Source organism: Alligator sinensis, unplaced genomic scaffold (assembly GCF_000455745.1).
Source record: "Alligator sinensis unplaced genomic scaffold, ASM45574v1 scaffold849_1, whole genome shotgun sequence".
Classification (NCBI taxonomy): Eukaryota; Metazoa; Chordata; order Crocodylia; family Alligatoridae; genus Alligator; species Alligator sinensis.
In genome coordinates, this window is record NW_005842271.1 from 1,025,876 (window position 1) to 1,045,922 (window position 20,047).

General features: G+C 43.2%; 2 protein-coding genes across 9 annotated transcripts in view; one reads left to right on the forward strand and one right to left on the reverse strand.

Annotated features, from left to right (window-relative positions):
- Positions 1 to 20,047, forward strand: part of ASCC1 (activating signal cointegrator 1 complex subunit 1) — an 89,885-nt gene that overhangs the window by 16,751 nt on the left and 53,087 nt on the right. For 3 of the 7 annotated variants that reach the window (XM_014521920.2, XM_025209229.1, XM_025209230.1), the window contains 4 exons: positions 12,348 to 12,483; positions 13,726 to 13,825; positions 14,541 to 14,638; positions 18,416 to 18,594. In XM_014521920.2, coding sequence (XP_014377406.1) covers positions 12,375 to 12,483; positions 13,726 to 13,825; positions 14,541 to 14,638; positions 18,416 to 18,594 — 486 coding nt within the window. In that variant the 5' untranslated portion in view covers positions 12,348 to 12,374. Of the gene's footprint in view, positions 1 to 9,146; positions 9,270 to 9,618; positions 9,725 to 9,886; positions 10,083 to 11,733; positions 11,787 to 12,347; positions 12,484 to 13,725; positions 13,826 to 14,540; positions 14,639 to 18,415; positions 18,595 to 20,047 lie in introns of those variants that run through there. The other 4 variants (XM_014521918.2, XM_014521921.2, XM_014521919.2 and 1 more) reach the window with 4 other exon arrangements.
- On the reverse strand, positions 591 to 9,506 carry ANAPC16 (anaphase promoting complex subunit 16). 2 transcript variants are annotated; one of them, XM_006027888.3, is made up of 4 exons: positions 9,381 to 9,506; positions 8,728 to 8,885; positions 3,069 to 3,143; positions 591 to 1,366 (listed from the first exon to the last, which is right to left on the reverse strand). In XM_006027888.3, exons 1-4 carry the CDS (start codon positions 9,434 to 9,436, stop codon positions 1,251 to 1,253), a joined length of 405 nt encoding a protein of 134 aa, XP_006027950.1. In that variant the 5' UTR covers positions 9,437 to 9,506; the 3' UTR covers positions 591 to 1,250. The 2 variants fall into 2 exon arrangements, with proteins under 2 accessions (XP_006027950.1, XP_025065018.1); XM_025209233.1 differs by lacking the exon at positions 9,381 to 9,506 and adding an exon at positions 9,134 to 9,354.

The following is a 20,047-nucleotide window of genomic DNA, read 5'->3' on the forward strand; positions in this document are numbered from 1 at the left end:
AGGATTCGTGCTGAGACTTCAACCCAAAGATTCTTGGCTAGAGAGTCTTGCCCTGCTACTTGAGGTCAAACCAGTTGCTGAATTTGGATCTGGAAGGAATTTTACCCCATAGTCAGATTAGTAGAGACTGGGGGTTTTGCTTCCTCTAGAGCTGGGATCTCTTGGGTGTATTTTAACAACCTTTGCAGCAGCAGGAAATTGACTCCATAGTCCCCCTGCTTTACCTGTGGCAGATTAGGGTGTCATCCTGTGTCACTACTGTATCGTTTTGTTAAGAGATTAGACAATGGATTTATATAGAATGGTTTGGATAGGGATGATCCTGGCTTGGGCAGGAAGTTGGATGGGATGACCTCTCAAGGTCCCTTCCAGCCCTACTTCTCTATGGCGGTAGGATATTGATTGTTTTGAATTGGTCTGCCCTGAGGGCAAGTCATGTGAGGTTTGGATTTTTTTTTCTTTAAATAGCAGTTGGCTTATGTCACAATATACTGTCTCTTGTTTGTAGATGCAAATATGGTGCTACGAAGCAACTTCGTTCCTTCTTCTTTTCTAAATGTTAAAGGTCTAAGCAAAGGAAACAGACTTTATTGTTGTTTAAATTATTTATTTGCCATGGAAGGGATCTAGTACATTACGGTAAAGGAAGAGCTTCAGAGTTTTCAGTAAGCAGCAGTTTTTTCTCCCAGTGCTGTATATAGTTAAAGCAGAAGCAGAGACAGAAACCTCAGCAAAGCCAAGATGATCTTGACATAGAGGAGTTTAACATTTGTCATCCTTAGTTATCTTGCATGGTTCTTTATCCTATTCATCTTCAAAAAGGAAAAGTTTAAGAGTCAAATACTTTTTTTTTTTTATTCAGTTATTTGATAATGCCCTACAGGAGCTTTCCTTGAATAGAAAAGGTATCCAGTTCAGTATGACTGACAACCTGGCTACTGCAGGCACGAATATGCTCCCTAGAGAGTATGAGGTTTTTTCTCTCTCTTTAAAGGGGAAGGGGTTACTTTAAATAAACATACAGGTTATTCTCCAAATTCTTTAAAATTGATGCATCTCACAAAGACACAGAAGTCGCATCCTGCTGATGTATTACAAGATGCCTGAGGTTCTGTAGTTGCCATTTACTGGATACTATAACAGAGCTGTCAGGGACACAGCTGTGAGCATCCTGAAAAATGGCAGCCCATTAAAAATCAGTCCAGAGGGTGCATCTGTTTGATCATTTGACACCAGTGATCCAAAAGCTTTCATCCTGATGAAGGGGTGAATCCCAGCAGTTGCTCAATGGGTTTGTATCTCCATTCATCTGCCTCCAGTTCTTCCACTAAACCAGCTAGTTTTTCCATCCGAGCAACTTGCTGATCTACAAAGAAGTCCAAATAATGGTTTGCATTAAAATTTTCAGTTAAACTTCTTAATTAGGCATATAGTCCTTTGCAACAAAATTTTTTCCCCCAGTAATCCAGTCACTAGGAAATAGTTTTATACCACTTTGTACCAGAATAGTGCGATTATTGCAAACACTTCTTAAATATTTCTCTATATGAAGTAAAGACTTCGTTAGATTGTATAAGTGATTGATATTATATCTTCCAAACTTAATTTGTTCATCTGCATACTGTTGAACAATCGGAGGCCCAAGAGATTGAAGATCATGAAATAACATAATTAGTGCAGGAAGCTCAAAAGAGTGTGGGGTTACTTTCTATAGCCCAAATGGTCACTAATCAGTTCTGTATCTTAACCTTTCTAGAGTAAAAATAACACAATAAAGGCAAAAGTGAGTCCTCCAAGGGGCTTGAGATGAAACTGCAGTGTAACATGAGGAACCATCCCCTTTAAAGAGAGAGAATTTTAAGAGGTCTTTATAACTATTCTAAAAATTCTGACTTTATAGTCAGAATATGATAAATTATAAAAAAGAGACTAAGACACTGCCACTAAGGGTCTTTTCTACATCATCAAGGAATAACGGTAAATCATTCCTCTGATGGTTGTATTTAAAAAAAAAAGTACTGTTTGATGTCATGACTTCAAAGTTTTATCAGATCAGCCAGGGAGCTCCATGGCATGCCTATCCCTACTCTCATTATATAGTCCTGCAACAACTTATTAGTAAAGGCTGGATCTGAAATGTAAATACTGTAAACCAATTTACATTTAAAAAAAAGAGGTTACATGCTTTTAGGCAAAGTAACTGCTGCTTATTTTAAGGCCTAGCCCTTATTGCTCCCAGTCTGTGTGCCTGGTTGGGCTGCACACAATGTACATTGGTTAGACTACAACTAAGCAACTCATGACAGTAATGCTTTGCTCACTTCCTCTGAGATTTTGGTTAACAGTCTTAGGGAAGTTCAGTTTCACTGATATTCAACTGTAGCATCAGGTCTGAAGTACAAAGACATTCTTGAAGGTTTTTAGCTGCTGCAAGTCCTTGGAGGTCTGACTTGTATAGAAAGCATCTCAAATGCTTGACAGTTATGGAAATGTTAGTTCCACATACCCAATGAAGTAGAGTAGCCAGAAAGGATGATATCATAAGGAACAAATACAGATTTACTGTAAACTCTGGCTTTGTCAACAGCTGAAGAGTAAGGCCTTATTGATTTAATTGGATTGTTCAGTCAAAAAAACAAACAAACTTTAGGTACCATCCTTTTTTGGCCACAGGAAAGGATCAGAGAAGAGAAGCAGAAACTGAAGTGGCATGTAGCAACTTTTCTTTTCAAAGCATTCTACACTCCAATTGATCCTCACCACTGTATGAGCAAGTTCAGACCTCACCTCTTGTACATACAGTACCACAAAGAATAATAGAAAAACAAGGTTAGAAATACTGTTAGACTCCCATGACAGGCTGCCTGTTTAACTTGCGTCTCTCTTCAAGCATGGCACAAGAACTAACAATAGCCTTGCTTAGTGCTAATTCAGGACCTTCATAGATTGTATTCTGCTTTTTTGTGGCTCATACCACAGCACCCACTAGCTTTTTCTACATCCTTGTCTTCACCGTCTACAGTAAACTTATCTACACAAAGTCAAATACAAAATATGCAAATGCTCACCATGTTTCACTTGCTTTAATGTAGATGCAACTTGATAGCTGAAAACAGATTCACAGAGGAATCTTTCTGAACCATCTGTAAACAGAAAAGGGAGGCATTTTAATCTGTCCTAAGAGTTCTTATTGAGAAGCTTTAAGCAAGTGCTGCAGGCCTGTTGTGTTGGAACACTTAGGTTCAGTGTGGGTTTACCCTCTGTCACTTACTTCAGATGTTTTCTCTTACTTGAGAAAAATGCAACCCTTCCATGTGCAACTTTCTGGCCCATAGACCAAAGTTCCAGGGCTTTCTGGCTTGTATCCAGGGATGATACTGCAAACAACTTGGGATGGATGTGCTGCTGCTGCCTCTGCTGTCATGGCTTCCCTTTTAGAAGCTGCTGCTTCTAAATGAAAGATGCCACAACCTTTTGATTAAAGAAAGTCTTGGCTTCCTGGCCAAGATTTCCTTCCATGGTGAAGCAGATTTGAATACATTCAATGTGTGAACTCTAGCTGTGTTTGTAGTAGTCACAGTATTTACTAGCATAGAATTTAAGTGTCAGATAGGAGTTTGAAAGGTGTTCCAGAAAGCTGAATGTTTCCTACTTTTCTAAAATAATGTTAAGACTCAGCTTGCCTACTTCAACTACAAAGTGACATGACATTTTGTCAATGAAATATACTTTCAAAAGCAACTTAATTGTAACTAAAATGCTGTCATTTCAATTAAGTTTCAAGTGTTCTACAATCTGTTATAGGGCCAAACACTGTTGGTACCAGAGAACATCCTGGACAATGTTAGGAGAATCATAATTAAGCACAGCTGTAAAATGGTTACTTGGGAAGTTATAGTAACCCCCAATTCAGAAGCATGAATTACACCTTGCTTGGATGGCAGCAGTGCAGAGGAATATGAAAATAGGTAGCACGAGTGGCCTATTGCAGGCGTCTCAAAACACAATCAGTGACTGGATGGAGAGGGAACAGATATTGGTCTTGCTTTAGCTTGCAATTCTTATCGACAGGGTGAGAGACCACACAACATCTTTCATTGTGCTCAGTAACAGATGAGCAGAGTTTTCAAGCCCTTCCCACTTCAGCCATTGGGAGCTTTGCCTGGATAAGAGCTGCACAATAGGGCCCCTGGACAGTCAATTTAACATGTTCACCAGAAACTGAACAAAGCTAGTTTATGGAAAGAGTCAGCTTTCTGATGTAATAAAAATGATTATTCTACATCTTTTCTTCATCTTAATCATTCATAAAGGTGTTTACAGCCAAATACTTGGCTGTATTTACAGGAATGCTACAAATTCAGGAATGTTCCATCACACTTCTTTTGCAATTGAAGTTAGCAGATATTAAATAGAAAGCAAACCAAGTAGAAACCAGTGTCCTCATAAGCCCTGCTTCCCTCAGGGCTCAAACATTCATTTCTTTTTATACTTTATGAATTTTCACAGCTTAATTCTAACCCACTGCAGGCGTGTTAAAATTTCTTGTGGCTCTTACAATTCAGTTCATTAACTGATTTCACAGTTACCTTAGAAATAAATTAATTTGTAACATTGTTAATGACATGACAAATGATAGAACGATTTCAGTCTGCTCTTGATGTTACCCACAGTAATTCCAAGATCCCTAAAGAATTAAAAGGGTTTCTTTTAAGGAAAATAGGTAAAATTACTTGAAAGAAGAACGTAATTGAGTTGTGTTTATTAGTATTTAAACTGGCTTCCTTCAAAAAAGGCAGCCAACATATAGATGCTGCATTGATTTGAAAGAAAGAATGGATGCGTGTGGTCTTTTACCTCAGAAATTAAAACCTCAATTAAACAAAGCTTCCTGCAATACATATAGCAGGAAATGGTTGCTGTCATGTGAAACATTAATCCCCATCCTAATCAGGAAACAACACATCAACCAAAAGCTAAATCAAATAAATGCACCTTGCTGCATGCCCCAAAGCCTGCTAGACTAGGAAAAAAGCACACTTCAAAAGTCAGTGCTTTTTGAAAAAGTTACCTCTGCCACCAGGGCTCTGGAACAAAATTTAATCCCAGGATCTAATTTCATGAGAGAGGAGTGAGAGGTTGGTATACTGTTTACCATTAGCATATTGTCACACTGACTCAGCTTCCAAACCTCTGTTCCTGTGAAAATGCTTTCTACTATATTAGTGATGTGCTCAGATAACAGCAAGTTAATGTTCATTATTATTTTAAAATGCTGTAGAAGTACTTCCTACATCTTGAATTATATGAAATACTTGTATTCCTAGCCTTCCCAGGGTAAATACCATTCATCCTGTTCTATGAAGAAATTACTCACCAATTCAGTAACTTGAAGTGTTCTATTTTTTTTTTTTTGCTTGTGTAACTCAGTGACTCCACAAAACAAGTCTTTAATTAGTTATTTCAAGAGTCTGATATGTGGACTCCCATGGAAGGAAGCTTCCAAGGGACTCCAAAGGTTATCCAGTCCAACTCCCATGCCTGAGGCAGGATCATCTCTATCCAAACCATCCCATACAAACCTTAATCTAAATCAGGGGTGGGCAAAATGGTGGCTCTGGCCAGTGGCCAGACTCCATTCCTAGCAGCCCCTGCCTCCATGGCTAGGGCTAGTTTCCATGGCTGTGCCCTGGCTCTGGACCACACTGTCACTACTGCAAGGAGCTGGGGCAGAGCCACGACCCACTGCCTGCACACCCCTGCCTGAAGCATGCAGGCTGCAGATCACCGCTCTGCCCTGACTCCTGACCATGCTGTACAGCTGCAAGGTCCCAGCCTGGCCCTGAAGGAGCTCCCTGCCCTGCCAGTGCTGCTGGGGCATTAGTTTCATAGTTGGTAGGGTCAGAAGGGACCTGAGCAGATCATCAAGTCCAACGCCCTGCCATGGACAGGAAAGAGTACTGTGGTCAAACGACCCTGGCAAGGTGTTCATCCAGGCTCCTCTTAAAGACCCCCAGGGTAGGAGCCAGCACCACTTCTCTTGGAAGCTGGTTCCAGATCCTAGCTGCCCTGACAGTGAAGTAGCGCCTCCCGATATGTAGCCTAAATCTACCCTCTGCCAGCTTGTGACCATTATTTCTTGTCACTCCTGGTAGTGCTCGGAGGAACAGGGACTCCCGCAATGCCTGCTGGTCCCACCCGACCAGTTTGTAAACAGCCACTAGATCTCCCCTCAGCCTTCTCTTGTGAAGGCTGAACAGGTTCAGGTCCCTTAGCCTCTTCTCGTAGGGCCTGCCCTGTTGCCCCCTGATTGTGTGGATGGCCCTCCCCTGGACCCTCTCCATGTTGTCCACATCCCTTCTGAAGTACAGCACCCAGAACTGGATGTAGTACTCCAACTGCGGCCTGACCAGTGTCGCGTAGAGGGGGAAGATCAGCTCCTTGGACCTGCTTGAGATGCATCTGTGGATGCATGACAAGGTACAGTTGGCCTTCCTGACTGCGTCCCCACACTGTCAGCCCACGTTCATTTTGGCATCAATAATGACTCCAAGATCCTTTTCTGCCTCTGCACTGATGAGAAGGGAGTCTCACTTCTCCCCACATCTTAGTGTCGTCTGCAAATTTGAACAGGGTGCTTTTCACTCCCTTGTCCAAGTCGCTGATGAAGATGTTGAACAGTGCGGGCCCAAGGACTGAGCCCTGAAGAACCCCACTGCCTGCATCCCTCCAGGTCGAAAATGACCCATCCACCACCACTCTCTTGGGTGTGGCCCTCCAGCCAACTAGTGACCTATTTGACTGTGTAGGCATCAACACCACAGTCCCCTAGTTTTTAAATGATAATTAATTAAAATGAATGAAGTCTCCATGGAAACCCCAGCTCCCACACTGTTCACAGTGCAGCAGCTGCTGGGATCTCCATGGAAACTGGACCTAGCCATGTGGGCAGGGGCTGCTGGGAAATGGAGTCCAGCCCCTGGGCCAGACTTTGCCTGCCCCGGATCTAAACTGTACATAGGACTACTGTCAACCCTGATGCAACACAGACCTAACACCCTAATCTGCCACAAGTGAAGCAGGGGAACCACAGCAACCAATGTCCTACTTCTACAAAATGTTGTCAATATATGCTCAAGAGATCCTAGGCAGAGGGCCATGCCCCCCCACTACAGAGGAACGCAAAAACCCCCACGGCTCAGACTGATCTGACCACAGGGAAAAATTCCTTCCGGATCCCAAGTATGGTGATCAGTCTGACATATCCTATGCCTTTCATTCTGAATTTATAAACAGTTTCAGCAAAATGTGGTCACTTCTGAAGTAGAGGGCTGCAGTCAGCTGATGACAAACAGCTCATTGCACAGCTATGGGGAGGAGGGAAATTCCAGCCACAAACATTGGGACAATCATCTGTGCTGACAGTCACTCCCACTCTTATAGTCAGCAGAAGGTAGGGCAATGGGTACAACCTCAGCAGACAAGACCTTCCTCCCTTAAGTAAACTGCATAGCTCTCATTCTCTCTAGAGCAGAGTTAACAGTTAAGATTTTAACTAAATTCAGTGAAACTAAAGGTTGTTTCAAACCTGATGGTTAGATTGCAAATCTATTACTCTGCCAAACTGCACGTTAAGAAAACAGGTTGCATCAGATTCATAACTGGACATAAAACACTTCCATACAAAACCCCAGTCTTATAGAACTAAAAGGAGTTTAAATTCCAGGTTGAAAAGCAGTGCATCAGACAACTGAAGGACCCTTCCATGTGCTCAGGCACTCTCTCCTTCCAACAATTAAAATGAAAGGGGGCAGAAAATACAAATTATATGAAATGCAAGTAAAATCCAGGGGAAGTGGGAGTAATTTCTTAACATGTATGCATCACGTGAGCTCCCATATGGCAAGATCTAGCTGCAGAGGAGCTCAGGATTAGGTTTTAGATGAAAATAAGCAGTTCAGAAAAATCAAACAAAACAGACTAAGGTTAGCCTTGCTGTGACTTCCCTGGAATCATGTGAGGGAAAAAAAAGTACTACAGCCCTGATTGATCAGTGTAATACAGCTTCACAGCCAAACTGTGAAAGGGCCATGTTGTGGGCCCAACCCTATTGCAGTGATCCTGCAGCTTAGTCCTGCATATGGCTTTGCACCACTTCCACAAGTTCTTTCCATGCTATTGGATTTATGGGGGAGAGGCAGCAGAAGACATCAGCCATCACCTGAAGCAGTGGTGTAACTTAACTCTCAGCACAGCATTAACCTATAGCGAAGGCAGATCAGGCCTGTCAGCTCCTCGATAACAGAGACACAAGCCGTTTCCAGTCTGCTTCTGTGCTAGAACCAGCCAGCAATGTGAATTTATGACACTAAATACAGTCACATCAATCACCTGTCATTTTTGCTAAACAGAGATGAAGCCAACAATAAAGGAGAGCCAGCCTGCCCTGCTTCTGTCTTTCTTCCTGAGAAGCCTGAGATTTTGTTGGCTACAGAGAAGTCCTATTTAGTTTTAGAAATGAATAGATTTAAGTGCGCGAGGACTGGACCGGTTAGGAAGGAAGGACAAGCTGTGGGGCAAGGAGACTCTGGAAGCGAGACCCTTGCCAGCCTTTCCCTGCACCAACGCCCTTCCCTTTAGCAACTCAAGTTCACTGGGTACAGCTGAGACAGGGGCAGTGCAGGCTCCAGCTGGGACTCATGCACATGTCTGGGAGAGACATCGCACCTTCCAACATTTCTCCAGCTCCTTTGGGATAAGTGAAGAGCGCTTTCCGTGGTGGGGCCAAGTCCGAGACACTAAACCCGGAGCCGGTCACCGAGCTCCCACTGACCCCGCCAGCTGAGGAGGACGAGGAGGATGCCGCCATGGTTCCCTGTCCTGACCTAGAGAGAGAGAGAGAGAGAGTCAGAATAGGAAGGCGAGGCACAAGGGCCATGCGTGGCCCGCGCACAGGCTCTGGCAAGAACTTCTCAGCGGCTACTGCGCCTGCGCGCGTACGTGGCGGCTGTGAGCTTTGAAGGTGGGGCTCCAGCTTCTGCGTCTGCGCACACAAGGGAGGAAGTTGCGGGCAAGAACTTCCCCACAGTTCCTGCGCCTGCACGCGAGGGGGAACTGCGGGCATCAACTTCACCTTTTCTGCGCCTGCGCGGCAGGAGGCAGCGGCAATTGCCGCGTGCGCTTGCGCATTGAAGTGGGCGCTACTGCCCGCGTCCGCGCTGCCTCTCCGACAGCTGCCCTTCCCACCCCCTGTGTCGAGCCGCATCCCGGTGAGTGCGGCGGTGGCGGCTACAGCCAGGTCCGGTCCGGTCCAGGCAGCGCAGCACCGCAGCCCGCTCCACCCCGCCCCGGTTCGGCCTGGCAACCTCCCGCGTGCTCACCTGGCTGCACGGACGGCTGGGCGCAGGCGGCGTGCGTGCTCGTGCTCGCCGTACATGTTGCACGGGCACGAGCACGAGCACGCTTGGCGTCGCCCGTCAGAGAGGCGTCGCGGGGGGCGGGGCCCGGCGGCCCTGCCCCTTCCCTCCCCCTCCTTGCTCGGGGCCGGGGCCTGGGCGGGCGGGCACCGTGGGACACAGGAAGCCTGTGGCTGGCCATACACTAGATGTGTCGCGGCCTGACAAAGAAGCCGCTCTTCAAAACAGTACCTGTTTTGTGCTGGATGCACCATGGTTATCCTGGGACAACCCCTTTACCGCGGGGTATATTATGATTCGTTGCAGATGTAAGTCTGCAGGGGCCTGAGGGCTCTGATGCTGCCTCGTGCTCTGTTAGCTGGATCCCAGCATCGGTGCAATTTGCCAGCCTCAAGCACTCAAAAATCACAAGTCCGGTAGGCTCCGAAGGTCCATGGAATTTAAAATTGTGAGACCGAAGAGCTCATGGAGAAGAACCTGAAAACCTGAGACACATGCAGCCTAGGTTTCATTAGGTTTTTTTAAAGCTTTTAAGGTGCCTGCATCTCAGGCTATGAACAGATGCCGTATCTGAGGGAGTCCTGATTGATCCAAGTCAAAATCTGGGACAAAAGAGGAGCCTTTACCCACAGCGCCCTTCCAAGCTGCATTGCTGCTTCTCTGGCGGTAGGTGGCCAAAAAGAGCACGCAGCCTGACAAGGTTGTCCTGCAAGGACTGACAGTTAACATGAATGAGCCACTATTAACTGGGCCAACTATGTAGTTGGGATAAAGTTAGAAATCTTTACAGACCTGATGAAAAATGTCTTGTATTCAAAAACTTGTCTAATTTTATCTCATCTATGTAGTTGTCTCTATAAAAGATATCACTGAGAAATTGTTGCTTCATGCATAACATCTGGACCATCATAGCTACAACATCACTCTCACATTACCACTATAAGCTTACGCATGCACAGCACTGGGGGGGACCTCACACCCACTTAAATAGGAACAGCGGATTGGTAACTCTACAATCTTAGCACAAACTTCCCCCTAGAAAAATACTATGCCTGTCTACACTTGTCAGTTTTCAATTTTTTCTCCACAGCCATGAGACCTAGCAGGGTATATTTTTATTTAAATCACAGTCATGGTTCTTGTGTAATGTCTTGACAATCACTGTGTTTTTAAGAAAGGCAGTGAATCTGTGACAATGTATTTGTGGACCCAAATTCAAAGTAAAATGATTTTTAAAGATGTGTTACACTGCTTTGTTTTTCCCATTCTGTCTCCATAAAGTATATGTAAAGTTCCTGAAAAAAAAGAAACTCTCAGTTATAAAAACTAGTTGGGGTACTTTTTTTTAAATAAATCAAATCTACATGACATTTTTAATTGAGTTCCAGCTATATAAGGTTGAAGACTGTGATAAAATGAAAGCTGTGTGGATATACCCTATTTCTTCCATAGTTAAAATGCTTAGATTTATTTTAAGATAAACTGAATTTATCAAGTTTAGAATGCATAATTCTGGGATAATAGCAACATCCTCATAATGTAGCGTCACAGACATTTTTTATATGTATGCCTCAACCATAACTGCACTTTAACTTAGTTCTTCCTATGAGATTTCCTTTTTAATTAAAAATGTACTATATGAACCCTAAATAAGAAAGCAGAATGTTACCACGTTGCATTTCTAAGGCACCAAAGAGATGAAATATCAATATTAAATAATTTTTTACAGTTTTTAACTTTTAGGGACAAATTTAGGGGCAGACTGACTGTTTTACACCATTCTATCATCACAAAACAGAGCGTATGGGGTGGTTAAACTGGGTTTACAGCAGCTTTGTTTTACAAAAACAGTACAAAATAACAAGGGATTCAGCAATATTTCTCTCATGCCCTCCAAATTTCTAGTCTTCTGCACTTTCCTGTTGCTTCCCCTGAATATCATCTCAAACGTCCTCTCTTCTTTGGACCTCCCTGTTTTACTGTGTGTGCATGTACCCCCAAATCCCCTTCATGTAGACATGTACACCTTCATTTTCCTGCCCCTTATGACATATCTTTTGAGTTGATCTAGTGCAATGGTTCTTTTTTAAAAGATACGTATAATTAAGTAATTTGTGTTGTATTTTTCATAACTGAAAATGTAGCTACCAAAAAAGATGGTCCTCTTAGAAAATGTCTGTTGTCTGTCATCTCAATTTAGCCCCAGTAGGCTAAAGCTACAGCTGTCATCCATTTCTATGCTTTGAGCAGAACAAACAATCCCATTAATAATGTGAGGGAGAAACTCCTTTCAAAATGGTGGCTAACTCAGGGCATCTGTGGCTATAGTCATTTGGAGAACACTGGTAGATGGCCATGATTTTGAAAGAGGTCTGTTTTTTTACTTTGTTTTTTATTTTGTCTATTCTTTGCAGTAGACCAACATTTCTTTCACCTGCAGTTGACAGAAGAATTCCATTTACAAAGAGTAGCTGGAAAAAGGACCCCTAATTGTATATGATATTAAATTGTAGCTTCTTTTAGTTTAATTAGTTTGAATTAAAACTTGGGAATTTCTGGGAATCTATTGTGTTTAGTTACCGAGATCATTGTGGGCAAAAAGTAAATCCTAAACCTGACAGGCAGTGGTAGCTATTTTACATTCTTAAAATTTCTCATTTTTAACGGATTTTTATATTTTTAACTGTTCACTTGTAAATTCTCAGAAAATTCATTTTATATGGAAAGAATAAATAGTTTAAATTTAGGAAACATACACTGTTACTTTATTATTCATGTGGATTTATATTTCCTCTTTAAGTGCAGAACTAACCTAAAATATGGAGTTGCTCCTTATGCTTCCATAGTATCCTTTCAGAAACTCTATACGGAAAGCTTGTGAATTTCTATTTTCTATGGCTATACTAGCAGAACCAATTTTTATTTTGGTAGAGTGCTATTACTAGCAAGAAGAGCCCAATGGAAGTCCTGCGTCCAACACTTATAAGGATTGGAGAGCGCATTTACAGGAAGAATTTCATTCAAGAGCAATCCTGTCAGAATGAAGAGGAGGAGGATTTCTATACAGGTAGGAAATGTAATATACAGGGGCCAAGGAAGTGAGATCGTAACATGTTACAAAGTGGGGGAATTTTCATTTAAAAGTCAGAGGGAGATAGTAGATTTAGGCTCTTAATCTGCAAAGAGCAGTTTGCGGGCATAAGGTTCTGCTCACACAGCAAAACCAGGGCTTTAATACGCAGGGTAGAGTAGATGAATACAGTAAAAGCCCTGTTTTCCGGCATGAGTGGGGAGGTAAAAATGGCGATCACCTGAGGAATGGGGGTTTCTAGCCAGATGCAGAATTGGGGGGTGGGCGGATGGCGGTTGCTGGACGCAGAGCGGCGACAGTGCAGGGTGGTGGGTGGCAGTAGTGGTTGCTGCGTGCAAGCTTTCCCTCTATTCCCTGCAGCGGGGCAGGCAGCTGGAAATTCTGGTTAATAGAAATGTGGCTTAGTAAAATGCTGGATAACAGGGCTTTTATTGTACTTGCCTTTTTCTCTCACTATCCTTTTGGCCAAAGAATGGAGTAAATTCCAGTTATGAATAGAAGTTTGGGTTACTATGAAGGTGACTTGGATACCTGGCTATGAATTATTTACTGACTAGGGAAAAGCAAGAAAATTATGTCCTCTCTAAATTTGTTTAAAAAATATATCAATAAAAATGTTGAGATTTCTGTAAAACACATGTTTTTCTCATATTTCTTTGTCATCCTTATTTTGGAATGTTTGGTCAATTTGCCATAATTTTTCAAGTAGAGGGATTAGTGTTTGTTTCCTTGCTGAAGGCATGAGAATTCCCTCTTTGTCCAGACACTGTTTGCACTACTCTTGAGCTCTCAAACCAAAATTAACTTTAATTTTCCTTTGTCTCTCAGGATTTGCTGCTGAAGCTATCATTGCTGTTGCTCTGTTTTCTAAAAAGATCTGTAGGTTACTGCCCAACAGGCAGAACAGTACTTGAACTTGGGGAGGGAAATCCCACCAGGCTGTAGTGCAAATCATAGCCAAGAAAAAATCTGTTCTGTATTGGGCTGTAACTGCTACTTCCTTAAGCTTCCAGGCTTGGGAGATTTAAAAATAGTCATTATGTTTTTCAGAGCGGGTAGTAAGGTGAAATAAAATGCAGTTGGCTGTGACAGAAGGAGCCAATTTGTTCCTTTATTTAACCTTGGGAGTTGAAGGCTGGTGAGAATATTGCACCACATAAAATACTCCTAGCCTTTATAGAGAAGTTTCTAATTGGTTTTTTTCACTTCTTTTTTAAGGCCCTGGGGATTGTGCAGATGAGCCTTGTGATGCCTTCACAGTGGAAGAGACTGAGAGAGGTTTTCAATGCAAATTGAAGGCCCCCAGTCCACTATACAAGTGAGCAAACCTGCTATGTTTGTTGTTTACCAAAGGAGTCAGTCATTCTCAGAGGTCAGGTGTAGAAAATGCACCTCACACTCATTTTTCATTTTGAGGAGTGTTCGGTACTTGGGAGGGTAAAAGGAATGGAAAGGGGATCCCTTTTTTTCCACATGTCCACACTCCACATTTAGCTCTTAACTGTCTCTGTATTATGGACTGACTGTAGACTCTGCTTTCTTGCCATTGACGGTATTTTTGGGCATCTCTTAACCAGAACATAAAAGTAAATAGGAGGACGGAATGATATGGGGAGGAAACTGGAGTTAGCAGCTCTGTTGGGGCAGATGTGAAAGCCCTGGGAGCACTTAGGATTTATGACCTAATGCTGATGTGGAAGTCGGTAGCTGACTGGAAAGCCTTTTCTAGGTATTTTGATCATCTTCTCAATACTGTGCTAGTGTTCAAATAAAAATGTATGTACCCAGCTGTAGCTCTGTATGACGAAAAATCACTACTCTGAACTGTACCACTTTGGTCTGTGTTTTGTAGATCTCCGTACATGTTCACTATTCTAAATTTGGAATGATGTAGTAGTTTCTACAGATTCTATAGTAAACTTTATTCTTCCCCTTCCCCTCCCTGGCCCCCTCTCCTTCTAAATAAAGCACTGGTCAGAAAAAGATAGTAGTGACATTCTGTATTTGACTTCGTTATACTTTTATGCCTTTAGGTATATAATTGGGAAGAAAGGAGAAACCAAAAAGAGGCTGGAAATGGAGACCCGAACATCTATCAGCATTCCAAAGCCTGGAATGGAAGGAGAAATTGGTGAGCTTCAGTGTGCATGACAGAAATGTGATTTTACTCACTCTCCCCTTGATGCTATTTTGGGCACAGAGATGGGAATTGGGAGATCTTGCTTCTATCCTTAGCTGTGACATGATAGTGACTTGATCGATGACCTTGGAAAGTCATTTAACACTTTAACTTACCTTTGATATCTTGCTCACCTTTGTAAAGTGCTATAAGATTTTTGCATGAAAAATGCAATTTAAATTTCTAGTCCAGCAAACTGTTAAGCACAGACATAATTTTAAGCCTGAGAGTAATCCTGCTAAAGCCTGACAAACCATTTCTGGGCTTTAGAATTAACCTATGTCTGAGTTTCTCTAGGATTCTTATTACCATTATTATCAATGGGGAATTATATGTACGCATTCAGAGAAAATACCTTGCATTGTAAATCCACATGAAATGAACTTTAAATGAATTAAACATTCTTATGTTTTCTTTCTTTTTATTTTAGAAATATTCTGTTAGTAGCTGTCATCAGACTTTTACAATGAAAACATGCTCATTTGAAACATATACTCTAGTTATATTTCCTTTTTGTAGGAAAAGGGAACATCATAATACCCATAACTTATTGTATATGTTTAGCTTCTACAGAGGGAATAGAATGTCAAAAAGAAGTCATGCATTGTGGCATTTTATGAGCATTATGGTGCTGATAGTGTAGATTTTTAAGTGTGAATATTACATAACTGAATAAAATTTGACCCTACGATCGGATTACCCATTTCTGTACAGAAGTGAGCAGCTAGACCAGTGTTTCTCAACTGGTGGGTCACAACTCCTCCAGGAATCATGAAAGGAAATGAGGATAGTTGTGAGGTGCTGGAAGTGTTACAATTTAAAGCAAAGACAAGATCACTTTCCCACTCCTCAAAATCTTTCTTTTTTAGTTCAAGTCCTCTTGGCAATTCTCATGAAGGATGCATATGATTTACCATATTTACCTGAATCCAAGTTGACCCTGAATTTAACACCCCCCCCCCCCCCCAATAATTACTTTCTATACATGGAAAATTTATAAATTTGTTGTGTATAAATGCAGGCAGTGGGGCAAGCAGTGGCAGGGGGGCAGGCAGCAGTGGAATCAAGTGACCTGACCCCTGTCCTCCCCCATCACTTGCCCCCCTGACTGTCTGCCCCACTCTGGTGCCTGTGCACCACACATGTGCTGCCATGGTGCCTGTACCTACCGCTACCTGCATCCTCCACTTGCACCCCTCCCTTGGCATCTCCCCCCAGCTTGGCACTCCTTACCACTTGTCCCCCCTGATGTCTGACCTTCCCCATGGTGTCTGTTTAAGCCCTGCTTCTGCCAGGGTTAGGGAGCACAGAGCATGTGCTGCCTCTGGTCCAAGCCTGGCCATGCAGCAGCTGTTGAGGTCAGGGTCAGAGCTGCCACTGCCATTGTATGATCAGGCTCTGGCTGGAAGCAGCAGGTGCTCTGTGCTTCCTTTTCCCAGCTGGAGTGGCCCTCAGTAGGAGCCAGAGCTGCAAGAGGGAGGTAAGCAGCAGTGCAGGGCAGAGACTAGAGCAAAGAGGTGACAGGGTTGGGGAGGTGGGTGGTGGTTGCAGTTCCAACTTTGACCCTGGGTTTGAATGAGGAAAAAAATTCATATTAGATTTGAATAAATACAATACATAGGCTTATTATTACTTTTACCTTTCATACATTTTCATGTCGTTTTTTTCTTTTTTAAAAAAGGAGTTGCCAGCATGCAAATATTAAATGGTAATCTAGACCATTAAGGAGCAGCTGAACTGAGAGGATTGTAGATGTTACCATAATAAACATTTAGAAACTAACTTCCTCGAGAAGAGGAGGCAGCCTTTTTAGTGGCATGCTCCTAACTTCAGGAAAGCAGAGGTTATGTAAGAAACTGAAGTAAAATTAATAGCCTAGCAAAATTTATCTTGTTTATATGTTGTGGGATAAAACGTTCTACCTTTCCTCTTTCAAGCTTGGAATAAAGGTATGAAGGTTTAGTGTTGCTAGGCAATTCAAAGAGAATGTTGTTGCTTCATCTATTCCTCAGTCATTCTATATCATGTAATAAAGTTTAAAGGGAAAAAGTGATGTACGTAAACCAGGGAAATAGTAGTGCAAGTAGATAACTGTTTAAACTTGTCCTTTAACTTGTGAGCAATTTGGGGTTGGGATTGTTGTTTACAATGCCTGCCACAATGAGCCCTGAAATATTTGAGGAATATTAATAATAAGAAGCAGTATAAATGCTCATATTCATGCTGCTAGTAATGCTGCCCACTAATGATAGTATTGATGTAGCAGTACCAGGCCCCAGGGGCAGCCGCGACAATCCCTGGTGGCCACATGGTTCCTACCCTGTTTCAGCTCCTTGGGGTACCCCCCACCTTTTCCTTTTGTCTGCCATGTCTTAATGGAATTATTTTTATTGTAGAAGGGAGGCTGTCCCAAGGCCCCAGATCAAGCCCTAATCTACGTTTGCCAGCGGGTTCCTCCCATACGTAGCTGACCCTCAGTTCTGTCCTTCCAGTCCTAGTTGCCCCCACCCCACCAGCCCTGTCCAGAGCCTCAAGGCACCCATTGCCTGTTTGTGGCCTCCTTCTACTCCTATAGCCACCCTTATACCTCACAGAAGTTATTCAGACAATGTCCTGGATCTTCCTGTAGGGGCCTCTTTCCTCTTGGCTTTAGTCCACTGTTATTTTGGCTGGTAGGCTCCAGCTGTGGCCCATTTTTTTCAAGCCTGGCTTTCTTGGCCTCAGCTCTGTTCTTATGTCAGTCTCTTGGCCTCTGGCCCCCTGTCTCTCACACTTCCCAAGTTCTGGGCCCCTTGAGGTCCCAGACCCAGGGAAGGCTGTTCCTTTTTTTTTCTCCCTCCCCTCAGCTCCCTGGGGTCACTGACTTGGACAAGGCTGCTTATGCACCCCTCAGCCATGTGGGTCCCCAGGCCAGGCCAGGCAGCTCTGGTGCTGTTCAGCCCCCTTGTGGTCCCTGAGCCCTACAGGGTATATGCGGAATGCTTTTTGGGCATCCCTGTGGCCTCCCTGCTGGCCCCTTAGCCACAGCTCGGTCCTCTGGTCCCAACTCAAATGCAACACAAATACAAGCGACCACTTTCAACAAAATCTCCCCCAACTTTGGGTTTATGCCTTCCTGCAAACCCTCTCTCCCCTTGGGCTCTCGCCTCCCATTCTTATGGGTGGTGAGGGTGGTTGCCAGGCTGCCGGCTGGAGCCCCTTTTTCCCTAGGAGATCTGCTCTGTGTAGTATGCAGGGCCAGACTGCCCTCCTTAGTTCTAGTGCTTGGCTTATGTGCCCTGGGTGCTGTCCCTTCCAGTCAGGTGATTCTAAGCACAGGGGTTTCCCCTTTGGCTTAATGGTCATCCTGCCTCTCCCTGCTGTAGCTCTACCCAGCTGCTTGTGGCTTCTGCGCTTAGGCTGCCTGGAATCTACCCCACACAGCCAGCTTGGTTTTTTTTGTTTTTTTATTAATATATTTTGTGTTCCAAGTGGAATGTTAAAGGAGGATTTCCCCCCTCCCCGCCCCCTGCTTGGAAAAGCAGGCCAAGACTGCTCTGTAGTAGAGAAACACTTGTCCCATAAGATTATGCTTATCTTCAGCAATTAATCTTGTTTTTGTCCATTAATCAATGAACTTCTCTGATTGGTTGGAATGACCCAAAGTCCATTTAAAATATTTTTTCACCCTTCCCACCTTGCTCAAAATTTGTTAATAAGTTGCGCTGAATGTTATTTGTTTTCTTTTAGTGATTACAGGACAGCAGCGTAGCGGTGTCATATCTGCCCAAACACGGATTGATGTTCTGCTTGAGAGTTTCCGCAAGAAGCAGCCTTTTACACACTTCCTGTCCTTTGCCCTTAATCAGCTAGAGATCCAGGAGAAGTTTCTGAAGTTTAAGGAGGAAGTGTTGGAGAAATGCTCAAAGGTAGGAGGCTCTGAAATAGCTTGGAAAAAGCTGAGGTGATAATGGAAGGTCTTCAACAAGGTGCTATATTAATTTAATTCTGATAGTTAAAGGCCAAATTAAAATAGGCTGATAGGAAAGAAACTGTCACTTGTGATTATTAAGTGCTCAAATTGAGTAAAAAATTATGAGGCTATAAAAGCAAACAATGAAAACACTGAGGTTGTAACTCACATTTACTGATGATGTTGTGAGCACTCAGATGAAAGGTTTTGGAATGTGAATGACTTTTCTGGAAAAAAATGTCTGTTACTAGAACTTAAAATTCAGTTTAATGACCATGTAGTCATTGGTTTCTTTTCTGAGACTGTCAATGAAAATGCTAGATTGTGTGCATAAGCAGCAGTTTCATTTTATTTAGATTTTTTATATTGGGCATTCATAAATAAATGACTCTAGGCACAAATATGGGAAAGAAAGCTGCCAGACTGGCAAGCAGAGAATATATTGTAAAGATAAGATAAAAGTATATATTCATTGCCATTACTAGATTCAACAAGAAAATAACTTTAGATTTACATGTGCAGATTCAATACATTCATATATCTCAATCTCATCCCCCTACTTTTGATATGACAGCAACATAAGTCACCTGTACATGTGCAGCAAGGCTGCTCCAATGTGCTGTAATTTCACCGTGTTGGAGCAGACTTGATTAATTGAGTCTGCTGGAGCATGGTAATTACTATGCTCCAACAGACTCCAGCGTCACATGTATCAGTGTCTCCACGCTGAAAAATGGTGGTGGGAGAGCTTTAACCATGTTAAATGAGGCTGGGGACACTGATACATGTGACTCTCCGAGCACTTTAATTAGAGTGGCTCTTAGACCTGCTCTCATTAAAGTGCCTCCACTCTTGGCACACTTGCATCAATGCCCGTTATGCCCAGGCTGCAAGTGTTTTGTGTTTGTTTTCTGGTTAATGTTGATCCCCTTGACTGCTGCCCTGAGAATGTGCTGCACCAACTATTACAACAGGTTCATGTTCCCATTTCCTTACAGGTTAGTGGCTACTACTCCCCTGAACACAGTTCTGAGGGGATGGCCTTCCATTATCCATGTCGGATTCAGAGATCTCCTTATTGCATGTAGGTTGCTTAGCATTATTTGGTCCTGACCAGTGAGCATTGCTGCTTTTTTGTGGAGTGTTACTGGTCTTTGCTTCAGGTTGCAAGGTTGGTGGCTCAACAACAGGTGGGGCTGCAACTGTTGCTTCTGTACTCCACTGGGCAATCACACTTATCCTGTAATTGGTTAATGTGGCAATGCCAAGCACTATTAGGTGATATTTTCACTGTATAGGACAGGGGTGGGCAAAATGGTGGATCTGGCTGGCATCCAGACTCCATTTCCCAACAGCCCCTGCCGATATGGCAGGGGGGGGGGGGGGGGCGCGGGGCGCCGGCCCCTCCT